Genomic DNA, 18,737 nt, shown 5'->3' with positions numbered 1-18,737 from the left:
AAGCCAAAACCCAATTTCTAGGCCTATATATAACTGTGTGCCTTTTAAAACGTTATTGTTAGCTGGAGAGGGATGAGTATAGGCAGCCCACTTGTTTTGGATGACTGACACTGTTACAATGGTGAACTAAAATTAATTTCAGCTCCCACTAAGGAGGGCTGTGAGGCAGAATAGCAAGAAAAACATTAATATTAAATATCAATTTAAAATGTTAGTACTGTTGATTAATGTTTCACTTATATCTGATTAACTAGTCGATTAGGAAATACATTTTTGTTAAAATAACAGGTAAATAATTCAACAATTCAGGTGATCAAGAAAAAAGAGATGTTCCAGCAGCCATATTGCCTTTTGCTATGTAACCAACCTGACTGTACTTTACTGAATTCTCTCTTGTCATAACAACTTCAGCACCTGCTGCTTGGCTCCATTTTCCTTTAATGTTCTTCTCATATTCTTCATGGTATTTAAGCTGGCATACAAAATTAGAAAGAATATGAGCAAAAATAATCTAATGTTAACTTGTTTATTTCAAAACAATTGGACTCTGAAAACAGAAAAAACAAAGCATTTGTTTCAATTATTAATTGATAATTATGCCATAGTTGATGGGCCACATTTGTTTGGCAAAGTCTGCAACAAACTCATTTAAATTCAACGGCCTGGAAATTGGATCACCATTTGGGCGCAATCCTCGTGCAGTGCATGCTGCACGTGCCTGAAGAAGCCGGCAGTAGGAGCACGCAAAATTGGTCTTCTGGCCTCAACTTTTTATTGTGAGGCTGAGTTGGTGAGTTGCGGTACCAGTCAGTCCCCAGGGGCAGCGCGCTGCTCACGGAGGGCAGCGAGATTGGCTGTTTGTGATGCTGGCACTGGACAGCAGGTAAATCAACAGGGGGGGTGGTGGGGGGGGGGGGGGGAGGCAGTCAGAAAGGAAGTGAGCGCGGGCTAGCAGCAACTGTAACATTTTTTGATTTACCTTTTTGGTGGCAGACTCCAGCGGTCCCTTTAAGGACTGCCAGTTTGGTGCTAGGTGTCTGAAAAAAATGGCCGCAGACTGCACAGTGCAATCTGCAGTCAGTCACAATCCAATTTGGCAAAGGGCCTGAAAGAGATGTTAGGGCCCTGATTGGCATAGGCAATGGGCATAACGCCTGTTTCAGGCGGGCACTATGGACAACTACAGGGCGCCCTAACCAACGTGGCGTGCGGCGCATTTCCAGTGTGGACTGAGCACGCCAATGCCACACGCCATATTGGACCCTTCAGCACCGTTTCCTGCTTGAGATACGCATGCTGCACAATCAAATTCCTGGGCTAACTTCTCCTAAAAATTAATGTACAACATTATGAAAATCATTGATGGATTTCACAGTGTCCTGCTGACTTTGCAGACTCCGAGCAATGAATGCTTCCCATAAAAAACATGAAGCTCTACTTTACAATTATCAATGTGCCATTATAGTTATACACTATGTTACCACCATCAATAACATGATGCACTAATTAGCTAATTTTAGCAGAGGACTATATAGCTTCACGTTAATGAAACTGTAATGTGTTTCTTTACAATAATTTATTTATGTATGAATGTACCATTTCTAGATACAATTAGAAATAAATAGTTTTGTCAAATATTAATAACAAAGCTGAACAAACCTTACAAACAACATTAATACATCCCTTCCCAATTTTAGAGCATGGAGGTCAACAGAAATGTTACAGCAGAGTAAGCATAATAATCCACCAGATTTTAATAAACACAAACTCTAAACAACTTGAAAGAAATGCCTATATTAATTGTGCAAAAACCCCACCTTGGAAACGCACAATAATTTATCTTATATGCCTCAGTACTACATCAACTGCTGACTAATAGTACAGGTTTGCCATTAGAAATGGGACATGTTACATGTTATTATGTCAAAGTGCATTGTGGAAAGCTGACTAGTGTGTCCCACTACTGAGGGAGTGCTGCACTGTCGGAGGTGCCGTCTTTCTGATGAGACGTTAAACCCAGACCCCATCTGTTCTCTCAGGTGGACATAAAAGATCCCATGGCACTATTCGATGAAGAGCAGGGGAGTTATCCCCAGTGTCTTGGCCAATATTTATCCCTCAATCAACATCACTGGAACTGATTATCTGGTCATTATCACATTACTGTTTGTGGGAGCTTGCTGTGCGCAAATTGGCTGCCACGTTTCCTACATTTCAAGTGACTACACTTCAAAAAGTATTTCATTGGCTGTAAAGCTCTTTGGGACATCCTGTGATCATAAAAGGCACTATAAAAATGCAAGTCTTTCTTTTCTTCCTCCTTTCACTTAGGTCTCTTTTTTGCTGAGAAACTTGAGCACCATTACATTAGACTTTGTCCGTAGGCATTCCATGAAGAGAAGGCAGTGCCACCTTTTTCAGAAGACAAAATAATGCAGTGCTAGAGCTGTGTTTCTCTGCAGTCCAAGGACCTCATGTACAAGGTTATGATTAGGAGTAAAATGAAAGACATATTTTTTTAATTTACTGAAGCACAGTTTAATATTTTAGATTTTTTTTTATAGTGTATTTTACAGGAATCCCAGTATTTTCAATTTTGGGGGGGTGACGTTTCACAAGGTGAAAATAATACTGAACATTCTAAACTGAATGCAAGATTGCGAATTAATTTGAAAACTGGTCTAACAATAGCCAGAGCAAAGTACGAGCTCCATACTGAGCTAATCTCTCACTTCTAAGTAAAGATTTTGTAACTTTCTTATGGCTTTAGTTCTTGTGAATTAGGGTCCTCCACATTCAGGAAAGCAGAAAAAATGTCACCATTGTGGCATCTTGTTTTCACACACTCAAGTCATGCTGTCACTGTGTCACAACATTCTCAAAAGGCTTTCTTTGAACTATTATGTACACCTCAATATGTCATTTGAGCTGATTTTGTTTAATTGTGCTTTTCTATAAAGAGAATTTCTAATAATTACCCATTAAGTTAGACTGAGAGAAGAAATGACAAGAGATCTGCAGTTCAAATTATGACCCTAGTGTAGTACTGATTTTAAACATATATTAGTAATTCAGAATGGTATAATGATATAATATATAACTTATAGTACCTAAATAACAGTCATGATCTGGACAGACTCAGATTGACATAAACCATAATAGATAACATTATTATGGTCAACTGCCAAAGCCAGGAAAGATTCCAGAAAACAATGTTCGGAAACAGCTACCAAAAATTCCTAGAATTACAACGCACATTCCCAGGGAGTGAGTTAAGCATTGCCACTGTTGCTGCAGGTTACTGATTTAGGGTAGTGCCCACAGCTCTGGTTATCAATGGGCAAATGTTGGTTAACATTATTGTCTGGAAAGAACCCACAGGACTGTTGATTCTTTGTTAATATTAAAAAAGATTAAAAAGAAGTTGGTTTTGCCTCGGCTGCAATTATATTGCAGCTATGTTGAAGCTGAAGAGCTAGGAAAGGTGTCAGTTTTTGTCTGAGTACAGCTCTGTGAAGAACCTTGGGATGTTTTGCTATGTTAAAGAGCATTAGCAATGCCAGTCGCCGCTGTTGTTGTTCACATCATGTGCCAGAATGTAGTGCATGGTCAGATAGATCAGCAACTTCACTCCATGGTTGTACTGCAGTTTTTAACATATAGCATTATAGAGAAACTGCTGTACAACTGGCCCATTTATATATTGCCTTTAATGTAGAAGAATAACCCCACTTCACAGAGGCTTAGTCAGTAATAAATGGACACCCGGCCAAACGAGAAGACATTAAAAAGAATTACCAAAAGCTTGATCGAAGAGGTGGGTTTTAAGGAAGTTCTTAAAGGAGGAGAGGGCGGTGTAGGGGCGGAGGGCCTTAGGCCGAGAATTCCAGAACATGGGGCCTAGGTGGCTGAAGACACGGCCGCCAATGATAAGGTGATGGGGGGTGCGGGGGGGGGGGGGGGGTGGGGGGGGGGGGGGGGGCGGGAGAGGAAGGCACAAGAAACAAGACTTAGAGGAACAGAAAGTCAGGGACAGGGTTGTAGGGCTAGATGAGGTTACAAAAAGATAGGGAGGGGCAAGACCATGAAGACATTTAAACATGAGAATGAGAATTTAAAATTGGAGGTGTTGCGGGACAAGGAGCCAATGTAGGTCAGCAAGAGATGGGGTGATCGCTTAGTGGGGTTTTTAGCAGGATAGGATACGGGCAAAAGATGTTATTAGTTATTGTGAGAGTTGTCATTATTATGGGCAAGAGTTGGAATGGGATGACATTTTTAAAATTTGGGGTAAATTTCTTCTAAGGCTTTACATCTCGTCTTTCAAGTAGTATATTACTTTGATTTGAATGGACCACCACTCATTAATTCAAAGACCACAAGAGGGAAACACACAAGAGCTTCACTTTAAACAAAGGCTATAGATTTGCAATTTCTGTAATAAAGTCAAAATGCAGCCAATAACGTTGCCCCACACAGCACCATTACTGCCAGCACTCTTCAAGCACGCCACGAATCTGTGCAAGAATGAATATTTTCTGGCACATCGAACATGTCGCTCATAGCAAACTGAGAGCATTAGAGGTGGAACTAGAATTTTGGATGTGTGCCGCAAGTGAAGGACTGCTAACTGAAAATGCTGCACTGTCAGGATGGGGAAATGAGAGGGTAAAATAATGCAAAAATAGCCTAGGGGGGAAAAGGGGAATGGCCAGGAGGAAAATAGACCTTTTTTTTTTATTAGGGCCTCCCCCTCAGTGTCCATTCTAAATAAAATAACTTTATTTTCTTAAAATTGTCTTCCAAGCAACAACATTATGAAAAGCACTTACATCACTGGCCAATATTCCTCCTGCTTTGGCATGTAGTAACTGTGGAGTGTCCACCACAGAAGTGTACTGAGAAATGTGCTCTCCATATCCACGTTTATACTCCACCTTCAGGAATTCAGAAATACAAAGGTTTTCATTGTGTCGGAATTTAACAGTTAAAAACACTTTCATCAAGTGAGCAGGTCCTAAGCTGTTTAGTAGCTGCCTGGATTTATCTCAGATGAGCATCATCTGATAGCTAATTCTTTGACAACCCTGTATTCTCTTCAAGTGAGCCTGTTTGCAAGAACTCGACCTAGGCTTCTGACTTGACGGTCAGTGAAGGAGAATGCATGATGTTTGCTCAAGCTAATGTGGTTCGCCAAGTTTAACTTGGAGACATGTGGTAAGATTGTCAGTCCTACACAAGATCAGAACTGCAGTGGCACCAAAATATCCGCTAACATGTAAGCCATACGTCCAAGAACATAACAGCTGCTGTAGCTGTGCCTCAATGTTCTCTATCAATTTAAAATATCTGCATGAAATGCCGGTAACAAAGCACTACTTTTCCTACCAGTAGAACTCTACACACACTGTTGCTGGCTAGGACTCTGTTATTTGCAGAGAGAAGGGATAGACTTCTAGGCAACGACAACGTCTGAAAGCGTATCAGTTCCTGGGATATATATACTATAGAAAATCTCTGACTTACCCATTTCCATACCAGTACAATTTATTATTGTGCTCTCAGCAATCATCATGATTAATATCATGCAGTTATCTTTGTTTTAGTTGCTACCAACAGGACTGGCCAATCACAGAGTTTGCCTCTTGCTGTTTGTAGGCCCCAGCTATTCAACTAGCTAATTTCTCATTAATCCTATGAGCCTTTATCTTCTTTTAAAATTTCAAATACAGAACTGTCTCAATACAGCTTCTGAAAAGCAGTGTTATAACAATGTATGTTGTCACGTTTACACTTCAGAATCATACTTAATATATAAGATGCTGTCATGGCAGCTACAAGCGACTATTTGCTCCTGAAGATCAGATCTCGCTAACATTCAGAAACCTATGATGTGACCAGAACCCCATAATTGACTTTAATCTCTTACCCAATTATCAATTAATCCAAATAAAATCAATACCTAGATACAAGTTTACACATCCCCAACACTACATTGAAAGAGTTAATCAACATAATATAATTTATCTATTTTTGTTGAGAGTGAGGCTGCTTTTTAAGATTCTTCTCCCTTCCATTCCTCTTTCTTGAGTTTGCCTATACCATGCACCATTCTGGTTAAAATGGCAGGCCAGATAGTTCCATGCCTCTCCTAATGTCACTTTGAATTGGCTCCTTGGAGAAGTATGAGATCAGCCTGAGGAGAACAACTCCCAATTTCCCCACCCTCACTGTGTGGAAGTGCCCGGCATCTGCTGAGTGTCTCCCATGGTGACACTGGTCAGATCAGCAACTTATTTTGGATCACTGGCTCAAACGTCTGCCCTATCACTCAATAGCACAGCACACATTAGAGCCCCACATAACATTACTGTCAACCATTTATTCACTGAACAATCAAACTATTTTAAATTCAAGCTAAATGAATCTCCTTTCACTTACATCACTGATAGCTTTTTGTGCCTGGGCAACTCGTACAAGCTCTGGACTTGTAACACAAGCAGAGTACCAACTTTTGTCTTCTTCATAATCAGCCTGGTAAGCATTCTGTAACGTTAAAAGATGGGAAACCCACTTGAACAATGCACAAAGGTGTTACCTATTAACTTTAACCACTGACCTAACCAATGCCTAATTTTAAAGCATGTAAAATAAATTATATTTAAAGTAAACAAGAGCAATTGGTCCCATGTTACCTTGCTGACAAGTTCCATATTTTTCTGTGCTTGAAGAATAGAGGACATATCTGGTGGTAGGCGATATGATTCCTTTGTTTCATCCCACGCTTTGGTATATTGCACCTGTAAACCAGAGCAATTTTTTTCAATGATGGCGCTTCTTTATATGTGTTTGTATTTAACAGGAGACTCAGAGAGAGACATAAGAGGGGAAACTTTCCTGGACGCATTGAATATCGGAAGACTACAGAGGGGGTCACATCCAATTTTCATGCCTGGACACAGACCCAGGAAAATCTCCCTTAAACCGTTTTATCAATTTTTTCTATAAATCTTGAAACGTATAAAATTCTAACAGGACTAGAGAGACTAGATGCAGGAAGGATGTTCCCGATGGCCGGGGAGACCAGAACCAGGGGTCACAGTCTAAGGATAAGGGGAAAGCCATTTAGGACAGAGATGAGGAGGAATTTCTTCACCCAGAGAGTGGTTAACCTGTGGAATTCTCTACCACAGAATGCAGTAGAGGCCAATTCATTAAATATATTCAAGAAGGAGTTAGATATCTTTCTTAAGGCTAAAGGGATCAAGGGATATGGAGAGAAGGCAGGGACAGGGTACTGAGTTTGGATGATCAGCCATGGTCTTATTGAATGGTGGGGCAGGCTCGAGGGGCCGAATGGCCTACTCCTATCTTCTATGTTTCTATGTTATTAAAAATGCTAAATAGGAACAGACGTTCTTGTTTTTATTTCAACGCAATTGTTACATGTAAAACATATACAGGTAGAGTTTGACTTTGTGTGATAGTCTAAAACGGTGATCACAAGTGGGCAGCCCGCTTTACGTCTCTCCCGATTTTTTATTTCCACTGACCTCCCCCACTGGGCCTAAAAAAATCCACTGGGATGTGCCTGCCCATACCTCCGCCGCTGACTCTGCCAGAGTTTGTTGAGTCATTGGCAGGGCCCTCAACTTACATGCCTTCAACACGCCCCGCCCACCTACCGAAGAGGCCTGGATGCCCAAGTGGGCCCCACATCCACCCCTTGGTTTCGCCAGACATCCCTGCACCAACCAAATGCCAGGTCCCAAAGAAGGCCTGTGATGTGGGAACTCGAATCCTTTGCCGACCCCCAACCCAGCCCTTTACGTCGGTGGCTTGTAAGGGATGGGCAGAGGCGCCGCCCCGCCAGGCTATCCCAGAAACTAGTTTTTGGCTGTTGTGGTGAATTCCCATCCAAAGTTATGGCAGGAGTCCGCCAGAACAGCCACGGATTTTCAGGGCTGTAATACAATGAATGATTAGTTTTGATGCCCCCAGCACTTTATTAGACAATACGATCAGGTTGCTTACCTTACTCGCAAGTCGCCCAACAGTACAGGCATGCTCCAGTTGCTTCGACTTTATATCCCAATGAAAAACTGATTTGAATTTTTCGGCTTCCTCGCGGTACTTAATCTAAGTACAAAAGTTCAGTGGAAATTTTATCATGTTGAATTTTAAAATGTACTGTATTAGTACTTGTAGGGATCTAAGCCATAGTAATGCACGTGTCTCGTTCATTATCCAATGTTCTCTTCATTTTTCCTCTTTTTTACTGATTGTTTATAATTAATGATGGCGCGCTTTTCTTTTCCTAGTCAGACTGCTCAAAGTTAGATATTTTCACGCCGAGAGTGATAGGAAAATTATATCACTGAAGTCTCATAGATTATGTGTTAAATTCCCCTCCTCAAATGATTCTGGTATCAAGCTGGCTGAGGGGAGGTGAACTGGCTTTACGGAGAAATTGCGTCATTAGAAGTGTTATCATTTTGCCCACCGTTATCATCACACTGACTATATCATGGTGTCACAGTAGACCCGAACAAGTGAGCTCACTCACCAGAGCAGCAAGAAACAGCAGATGGATTAAATAGAGAGTAGATTAAATATTGTAACTAAAGAACTGCTATCAATAGTTATATTTACTTCCACTTTAAAGTGCTACGCCACAGTTAAATTATCAACTATTTAAAAAAAGTGTCATAATTGTATCGCCAATAAAATGGATCTCATACCCACGGCATTCAATCTTATACAGAGTCACTTGTTTTTATGATTAGAAAGTTGCCGGATAGCAATCAAAACAGAAAACCAAGGTGCTAATTCCATAATTTTCTCAATATCGACTTTTTAAATCCACAAAAAGACACAATTCATGCTGCCATTATAACATATTCAGTTACTGGTATCAATCAGAATGCATGTTGGATAGAATAACATTTTTGATTTCAAATCCTTTTTTGAAGTTGTCACAAATAAAACGTGGCCATTTAATGGCACAAAGGGAGAATGGTTTATAAATGTTAAACTCCTATACACACTAAAAATTCCACTCCTGCTGCTGAAGTAGAAATTCAACTAAACCAAAAATAAAATGCAATGTCATGTTATCTGTTAGGATTTAAGAACAACGTTATCCTAATAAACATCATGGCAAAGATATGGGAAGTAACAACCACCGCCATGCAAGGGTGATTTTAATAGTAAGAACCATCTTATATACAGGTCTATATATGTACTGTACCTGGCAGAACTAGTTGAGACAGTTTTTTCATTATTCAACTTTCATACCCACAAGACTAAGGTTCGGTTTAAATATAAAATGTCATGCACACGTTGTTTAGCATCTTTGGACCAGTTTATGACTTATGAGTGAAAGCAACAGAATATGGTGGGGAAGGGGGCGGGTGGACGACAAGCAATCCTCAGACTATAATTTTAACCTCTACATGAGGTCGGAGCACAAGCAGTGAGGTGTCACATCACAGTTGCTGTCCCGAAATAGATGTTGTTGTAACACAGGCTTCATTCCAAAGCTTGGTTGTCACCAAAAGTAAGAGAAAGTTTACTGCATTTACTGCAAAATGACATAGTTCCGAGTCATATGATAATTAGTTACTTTAATGCATAAATTGAAACAGTTCAAAAAAAAAAGCGTTGCGATTGATGTAACGACTACACTTCGGATTGTTTAGTTTACTCGTCGCTTGAGTGGTCTTTGTGGATGTTATATGTGGACAAAGTGCGTTGAGTCCCTTTATAGCGCAGTTTACCCACCTCACTGGACTCGCTTTGTTTTTTCACGTTCAGGTTCAGAGGTGTATCTAATATACTGGTGAATTTGTTGACTTTGGGGTTGTGCCTGCGAATTAAAAAAAACAACATTGCAACTAACTTACAAAAAGAAAATCGATCGAATTTTCTATCAATTTCACCCAGGTTATGCAGACAAGGTTCTTCAATCATACCGAGTGCTCTTACTATGAATAGTTTCAAGAAGTTCAATGGTATAAATATGTAGATCTAAAATTAGAAAAGCTGTGGTACTTTCAGTGTACACAGTAAAAACAGAAATAAATTCGACCCGTTTAACAATGATGAAGCAATATTCAATAATATTACGCTTTTAATTGTCTAATTTGAATATACTGGTATATTTTAATTCATATTAATTGGGATATAAACGCCTTTTAATGAGAATAGTCTAATAAAGCTGTCATTCAGGTTAAAAATCACTTACGCCTGGCAATAAGGCTTTTTCTGGTGGCTGATAAAATTGTTGACTGTTAGAATCATTTTGCAGACCTCACAATGAAAACAAGACTTGTGCCATGTCTGTGGATAGCAAAATAAACACGTTATTAACTGTGCAAAAATCTTCAATTTAGTATCTGTCTAAAATGCTGACACTTGGATGAAGGTTCAGCGATATTCACTCACCTGGTCTATGCAAACTATTTTCTCCGCGGGATAAACGCCGAAACCACAGCGGGCGCACGGTGTATTCATTTTGAATGGGATTTTTTTGTTGGTTAAAAAAAAACTTTTTTTTATTTTCTGAGCTGCGCTTCTCGCCCCCCTTCCTTGTTACTTCGCCTGCACGCCGCGAACCTGCCACACAAGCAGTCAGCAGCTGCAATTCATAGCTGAACAAGTCTCGCCCCCTGCTCCTCGACTATTGGCTCAAGCCGCCCCTGACTGCGTGCGGCTCTCCAGGACGCGACTCGTGTATGGTTCCCAGAGCTGTCAATCACAAAGCTCGCATGTCTGAGAGTTGTATCAGGTTTAAGTTTGGAGAGTGACTGGTGCTCATGAATGTCTCGTCCCAAAATAGGAGGGAGCAATATTCTACTAAATAAATCTTGACGTCAGCCATAAGGTAAAAGGGAACTGACAACATGTTATAAATCGATACATAAAAAAACTACTAACAGCAATGCAACTATGTCAATATTTTGAAGCACAATTCAGTTTCCTGTGGATTTCCTGTTAGTAAAGTCACAAAATATTTTTGCTAATTGTTCAAAGTTACCTAAACTGTTGTTTGTTTACATTTTTAAAATAAAAAGAGTATGAATAGTAAACCAATTTTTGGTTATCAAGTGGGCATTATCATAAACTTGCAATAATCACTCATGTATTCAAGTTGGTTTATTTATTTATTTTTTATTTAAATTTTGAACATTTACAGAGCTCAAGTCTCAGCTCTTTGTACAAAGTCACATGCCCTCATGCCTACAAGGCAGGGGTCCCAGTCTCTGCAAGTTGGTGATGTGATCTCCAAGCTTCTTGGTCGTCTTCACTTGTTCATCCGGATAGTGGTTAATCGGCCAGTGTCAACACCATCGCACATCGGCATTGCACGGTAGAGCCAACCATGACATCACCACCATGACATCATTCGAAGCGAAGGAGTGAAAAAGGAATAAAACTGCTGCCAACAGCTGGATAGCATATTGATATTTAACATTTTAAAAGTACATGTCTTCCACGTTTTATTTTGTTCTTAAAAACTTTCCATTTATATTCTGCGGTGGTTTCATCACCACCCAGTAAGGTTAACCCAATTTACCCGTTCCACATCTTCTGCCATTTTAGTAGTGTTCACTCTGCTGTAATCTGGAAGTGATTAATAAAGCTGCTATTTAACTTTGAAGTTCAAGTGGCACCTATAATCCATTGAAGCTTTACTTTCATGGTTTATGATGTCATCAGAACCCCTCGAGCCACCTTACTCGCCCAAGTGTCTATAATAATTCTATGCTGCTCATAAATCAACATTAAATTATTTCTCAAGGAACTAACAGTAGTGATTTTAGAAGTGTCTCTTTTGTTTCAATTAACACACTGCTTTCACCAGTCAACTTACCACACAAGCTAAAACAAACCTTGAACTAAAATATTAAGAATTACAAATGAATTGAATAAAATCTTCAGCATATAAAGAAAGAAAGACTTGCATTTCTACAGTGCCTTTGATGACCACCGGATGTCTCAGAGTGCTTTACTGTCAATGAAGTACTTTTAAAGTGTAGTCACTGTTGTAATGTGGGATGTACAATATAATTGTTAATAATAGATAGCATATGGTAATTGAAAGGCTATAATCTAATTGTGGGATTCAGCTGATGTCCATGAACTGCATAAGTTTTAATTTCATTATCTGGTGTCATCCAAACTCCACATTAAGTTACTGCCTTATATTTCATTGCTTTCTATATATTTTTATATGTATATAGTTAGATTAATGCTGCTGTGTTTTTTTAGAGGGAGGGAGTAATTAGGAAGATGACAAGATATCCACTAAAACAGACTATGTGCTAACTAAGGTGAATCACTGATTATCTGATTCTATAATGTAAGTGTTTGTGCTTTGGTAAAATCTGCAGGATAAGAATATAAAGATAAGGCAAAGATTAGAAAATGGGAATATGGTGAATGGCAGTCATGCGAATGCAGTTATGAAAGATTCAGTTTTTAATAGGTTTTGCTCCAATGTACCTTCAAAGGATTGTAAATAGCAGAATTTTGGCTGACTTTCTCTCAGTCAGGGGCCAGTCTGAGACCAGCAGAGACTGAGCTATATCAGTGATCCTGTGGTAGCGTGTCACCATATAAGAAGTGAACAACTGAGCTTCAAAGATCAATTTCTTGCTGAAAGACAGTGCAGGAGAAGCATCTGTTATTGTTTACATTTTGAGGAGAACTGTAAAGTTTTGAACCTACAGTAACTAGACTATTTGGAGCTCGAAGAAGACAATAGGCCATTGGTCTGAAGTTTCCCAGAAAATGTAAATACTATGGGCTGGATTTTGCGGCGGGCCAGCAGGCGCGATCGGTGGCGGGTCGGGTGGGAAGTGTCTTTTTTTCCCCCAGCGAGTCAGGACACGGCTGTGAACCCACCAGTACATGCCTTTACCAAATGCCGGGTCTGTTAGCACTGAGCAGACCCAACACGCAGCAGCGGTGGAGACGGAGGCAATTAAAATCATTAGTGGCTTGTTTACAGCCACTTATCAATGGTTTTTTCCCAGTTTTTTTGGATTTGACAGGTCACCAGTTTCCCGCTGTGCCTAGACCTCATCTGTGAAGCTGAGGCGGGAGGTCAGTGGCCATTGAATCAGCTGATGAGTTAACAGCTATATCAAATCAAAGCTCCCAGTTGATTAAGATATGTTCCCTTAACCACAAGCTTCTCTAAACTGCATTTCCACTACAGATTCAGTACGCTGCAAGTCTTTACACAAGTCTCCATCCAGTCTGACCTCATTACCTCTCCCACCATTGACCGATCGCTTCTGTCATCTCTACTTGACCTGCCATCTATTCCATCAGAATGGGTGCCCTTGAACCTCTCTCACCTTGGTCCAGAGAATGCCACCACGATCAGCCCCTACACCAGCATCACCAGGCGCACCAGCAGCACCAACAACAACACCACCAGCCTTCGCCACAATCAACTGATGCTGCACAGGACAGAGACATCAGCACTCGACTACATTGCTGCCTGGGAGGTCAGGGATGGCCTCACCATGGGCAGATTTACTTCACTTGATGCTATACACCCTGGCTGCTACATGATACGCCAGGTTGGCACCACCCCATACCAACACCATAAAGCATCCCTACAATGCCTAAGCCATTCTTTCTCATTCATCACCATTGTGGAGGTTACCATTATGTCTCACCATTCACTGCAACTCACTCAGCCACTTCCAAGGGTGCACACAAATCTGTCCAAGAATGCAAAGAGTTCAAAATAAAGGTTTCAATATTTGACACCACATTAACAGAAACTTTACATGAACATTGGATAAAACACCCAAGTGCCTACCCTTGTGTGTTGTTAGTTGGTATGATTGAACTAGGATGAGGGTGAGTATGAGGGGTGACTATTGAGATGGGGATGTGATAATGCCGATAGAGAGGGATGGGTGGAGGTGCAAGGTAAGTTGGTGTGAGTAAGGATGCGCAGGAGTAGGGTAGGGAAGGCAGAGTGATGGGGATATGATGAGAGGCACAGCAGGATGAGGTTGAGTGTGGCTTTGTACTAACATTTCGTGATCTACTGAGATCATTGAAATGTTTGCAGCACTGCACCCAGGTCCTCCTGACCACATCCCTGCTTGTGCCCTCCTCTGCAATGTGCAACCAGGTTGTGTTGATCTCCTGGGGAGGTCTCTTCTGCCCATGGGAAGGGAAGAAGACCTCCCTGTGTGCTGTGACTCCCTCCATAAGCATATGGAGGGAGTCATGGGAGAGCCTGGGTGCAGCCCTGCACCTTTGTGCAGTGATTGTCAGTGTTTGCAGCACCTCAATGCTGTAAAACACTGACAGCACAAATGTCAAAATAAACTTGGCCATGGTCCCTTTAAGGAAACCGGCTGATGATGCGTCATCAAATTACGTCACCAGACGCGCTTCCTCTAATTGGCCAGCAAACGCGCTGGGTGGGCTTAACAAGCCCAATCATGGGAAATTAATTTCAGAGACCGGGATGGAGACAACAGCGGGATTGGGACCCGCCACTGACATCGCCCACCACTGACCTGCTGAGGTTTGTAAAATTGTGGTCTTTAATTGGAAAGAAAAGGTTTCAAATCACAGAAGTGCCTGTACCAGCTCTCTGAAAGATCTATCAAATAGTACCACTCCCCTATCCTTTCCCCATAGCCCTGCAATATTTTTTCCTTTTTAAGTATATAGCCAATTCCCTTTTGAAAGTTACTATTGAATCTGCTTCCACCACCTTTTCAGGCAATACATTCCAGATCATAACAACTCGCTGAGTAAAAATATTTCTTCTCATCTCCTCCTTAGCTTTTACGCCAAATTATTCACAATGAATTGATTTTTTTTAAATTCGTTCCTGGGATGTGGGTGTCACTGGCAAGGCCAGCATTTATTGCCCATCCCTAATTGCCCTTGAGAAGGTGGTGGTAAGTGACCTTCTTGAATCGCTGCAGTCCTTGTGGTGAAGGTGCTCCCACAGTGCTGTTAGGGAGGGAGTTCCAGGATTTTGACCCAGCGACGATGAAGGAACGGCGAAACATTTCCGAATCAGGATGGTGTGTAACTTAAAGGGGAACATGGAGGTGATGGAGGTGTTGGTGTTCCCATGCACCTGCTGCCCTTGTCATTCTTGGCAGTAGAGGTCGTGGGTTTGGGAGATGCTGCCAAAGAAGCCTTGGCGAGTTGCTGCAGTGCATCTTGTAGATAGTACATACTGCAGCCATGGTACGCCGGTGGTGGAGGGAGTGAATGTTTAAGGTGGTGGATGGGGTGCCAATCAAGCAGGCTGCTTTGACTTGGATGGTGTCAAGCTTCTTGAGTGTTGTTGGAGCTGCACTCATCCAGGCAAATCCACCCCTGACTTTGCCTTGTAGATGGTGGAAAAGCTTTGGGGAGTCATAGGTGAGACACTCGCCACAGAATACCCAGGCTCTGACCTGCTCTTTAGCCACAGTATTTATGTGGCTGGTCCAGTTAAGTTTCTGGTCAATGGTAACCCCCAGGATGTTGATGGTGGGGGATTCAGCGATTGTAATACCATTGAATGTCAAAGAGCGGTGGTTAGACTCTCGCTTGTTGGAGATATTGGCACTTGTGTGGTGCGAATGTTACTTGCCGCTTATCAGCCCAAGCCTGAATGTCATCCAGGTCTTGCAGCATTCGGGCATGGACTGCTTCATTATCTGAGAAGTTGCGAATGGAACTGAACACTGTGCAATCATCAACAAACATCCCCACTTCTGACCTTATGATGGAGAGAAGGTCATTGATGAAGCAGCTGAAGGTGGTTGGGCCTAGGACACTGCCCTGAGGAACTCCGGCAGCGATGTCCTGGGGCTGAGTTGATTGTCCTCCAACAACTACAACCAGAATGGCTGCGCAATGTCAATACAATGTAGTTATGATTTTTTATTTTTTTTAAATTTATTCATTGATGGGATGTGGGCGTCGCTGGCTGGCTAGGCCTGCATTTAGTGCCCATCCCTAATTGCCCTTGAGAAGATGGTGGTGAGCCGCCTTCTTGAACCGCTGCAGTCCATATGGCGTAGGTACACCCACAATGCTGTTAGGAAGGGAGTTCCAGGATTTTGGCCCAGCGACAGTGAAGGAATGGCGATACAGGTCCAAGTCAGGATGGTGTGTGGCTTGGAGGGGAACTTGTAGGTGGTGATGTTCCCATGCGTCTGCTGCCCTTGTCCTTCTAAGTGGTAGAGGTCGCGGGTTTGGAAGGTGCTGTTGAAGGAGCTTTGGCGAGTTGCTGCAGTGCATCTTGTAGATGGTACACACTGCAGCCACAGTGCGCCGGTGGTGGAGGGAGTGAATGTTGAAGGTGGTGGATGGAGTGCCAATCAAGCGGGCTGCTTTATCCCGAATGGTGTCGAGCTTCTTGAGTGTTGTTGAAGCTGCACTCATCCAGGCAAGTGGAGAGTATTCCATCACACTCCTGACTTGTGCCTTGTAGATGGTGGAAAGGCTTTGGGGAGTCAGGAGGTGAGACACTCGCCGCAGAATTCCCAGCCTCTGGCCTGCTCTTGTAGCCACAGTATTTATATGGCTGGCCCAGTTCAGTTTCTGATCAATGGTAACCCCCAGGATGTTGATAGTGGGGGATTCAGCGATGGTAATGCCATTGAATGTCAAGGGGAGATGGTTAGAGTCTCGCTTGTTGGAGATGGTCATTGCCTGGCACTTGTGTGGTGCGAATGTTACTTGCCACTTGTCAGCCCAAGTCTGAATGTTGTCCAGGTCTTGCTGCATATGGACACGGACTGCATCAGTATCTGACGAGTCTTGAATGGTGCTGAACAGTGTGCAATCATCAGCGAACATCCCCACTTCTGACCTTATGATGGAGGGAAGGTCATTGATGAAACAGCTGAAGATGGTTGGGCCTAGGACACTGCCCTGAGGAACTCCTGCAGTGATGTCATGTGATTGAGATGAATGACCTCCAACAACCACAGCCAACTTCCTTTGTGCTAGGTATGATTCCAACCAATGGAGAGTATCCCCCTTGATTCCCATTGACTTCAGTTTTGCTAGGGCTCCTTCATGCCACACTCAATCGAATGCTGCCTTGATGTCAAGGGCAGTCACTCTCACCTCACCTCTTGAGTTCAGCTCTTTTGTCCATGTTTGGACCAAGGCTGTAATGAGGTCAGGAGCTGAGTGGCCCTGGCGGAACCCAAACTGGGCGTCAGTTAGCAGGTTATTGCTGAGTAAGTGCCGCTTGATAGCACTGTCGACAACACCTTCCATCACTTTGCTGATGATTGAGAGTAGACTGATGGGACGGTAATTGGCCGTGTCGGATTTGTCCTGCTTTTTGTAGACAGGACATACTTGGGCAATTTTCCACATTGCCGGGTAGATGCCAGTGTTGTAGCTGTACTGGAACAGCTTGGCTAGGGGCGCAGCTAGTTCTGGAGCACAAGTCTTCAGTACTATTGCCGGAATGTTGTCAGGGCCCATAGCCTTTGCAGTATCCAGTGTCTTCAGCCGTTTCTTGACATCACGTGGAGTGAATTAAATGGGCTGAAGACTGGCATCTGTGATGCTGGGGACCTCAGGAGGAGGCCGAGATGGATCATCCACTCGGCACTTCTGGCTGAAGATAGTTGCAAATGCTTCAGCCTTGTTTTTTGCACTCACGTGCTGGGCTCCACCATCATTGAGGATGGGGATATGTTTGGAGCCTCCTCCTCCTGTTAACTGTTTAATTGTCCACCACCACTCACGACTGGATGTGGCAGGACTGCAGAGCTTTGATTTGATCTGATGGTTGTGAGATCGCTTAGCTCTGTCTATCGCATGTTGCTTCCATTGTTTGGCATGCAAGTAGTCCTGTGTTGTAGCCTCACCAGGTTGACACCTCATTTTTCGGTATGCCTGGTGCTGTTCCCGGCATGCTCTCCTGCACTCTTCGTTAAACCAGGGTTGATCTCCCGGCTTGATGGTAATGGTAGAGTGAGGGATATGCCGGGCCATGAGGTTACAGATTGTGGTTGAATACAATTCTGCTGCTGCTGATGGCCCACAGCGCCTCATGGATGCCCAGTTTTGAGTTGCCAGATCTGTTTGAAATCTGTCCCATTTAGCACGGTGGTAGTGCCACACAACACGGTGGAGGGTATCCTCAACATGAAGACGGGACTTCACCTCCACAAGGACTGTGCGGTGGTCACTTCCACCAATGCTGTCATGGACAGATGCATCTGCAACAGGTAGATTGGTGAGGACGAGATCAAGTAGGTTTTTCCCTCTTGTTGGTTCCCTCACCACCTGTCGCAGACCCAGTCTGGCAGCTATATCCTTTAGGACTCGGCCAGCTCGGTCAGTTGTGGTGCTACCGAGCCACTCTTGGTGATGGACATTGAAGTCCCCCACCCAGAGGACATTTTGTGCCCTTGCTACTCTCAGTGCTTCTTCCAATTGGTGTTCAACATGAAGGAGTACTGATTCATCAGCTGAGGGAGGGCGGTAGGTGGTAATCAGCAGGAGGTTTCCTTGCCCATGTTTGACTTGATGCCATGAGACCTCATGGGGTCCTGAGTCAATGTTGAGGACTCCCAGGGCTACTCCCTGCTGACTGTATACCACGGTGCCACCACCTCTGGTGGGTCTGTCCTGCCGGTGGGACAGGACATACCCAGGGATGGTGATGGTGGTGTCTGGGACATTGGTTGTAAGGTATGATTCGGTAATTATGACTATGTCAG

At 42.8% G+C, this 18,737-nt stretch overlaps 1 protein-coding gene across 6 annotated transcripts in view; it reads right to left on the bottom strand.

The window, feature by feature from the left end:
- nrap (nebulin-related anchoring protein) overlaps positions 1–10,623 on the bottom strand; it is a 106,258-nt gene extending 95,635 nt beyond the window's left edge. For 4 of the 6 annotated variants that reach the window (XM_085994469.1, XM_085994470.1, XM_085994473.1 and 1 more), the window contains exons 1-8: positions 10,447–10,623; positions 10,247–10,341; positions 9,784–9,868; positions 8,035–8,139; positions 6,696–6,800; positions 6,442–6,546; positions 4,833–4,937; positions 368–472 (exon numbers count right to left, since the gene is read on the bottom strand). In XM_085994469.1, the coding sequence (XP_085850595.1) occupies positions 368–472; positions 4,833–4,937; positions 6,442–6,546; positions 6,696–6,800; positions 8,035–8,139; positions 9,784–9,868; positions 10,247–10,341; positions 10,447–10,515 (774 nt within the window). In that variant the 5' untranslated portion in view covers positions 10,516–10,623. The remainder of the gene's footprint in view (positions 1–367; positions 473–4,832; positions 4,938–6,441; positions 6,547–6,695; positions 6,801–8,034; positions 8,140–9,783; positions 9,869–10,246; positions 10,342–10,446) is intronic. The other 2 variants (XM_085994471.1, XM_085994474.1) reach the window with 2 other exon arrangements.
- Positions 10,624–18,737: the final 8,114 nt, after the last annotated feature.

This window comes from Somniosus microcephalus, chromosome 8, assembly GCF_052327205.1.
Source record: "Somniosus microcephalus isolate GS21.2 chromosome 8, FLI_Smic_1.0, whole genome shotgun sequence".
NCBI classification, from domain to species: domain Eukaryota; kingdom Metazoa; phylum Chordata; class Chondrichthyes; order Squaliformes; family Somniosidae; genus Somniosus; species Somniosus microcephalus.
This window is presented reverse-complemented; position numbering and strand designations above follow the sequence as displayed.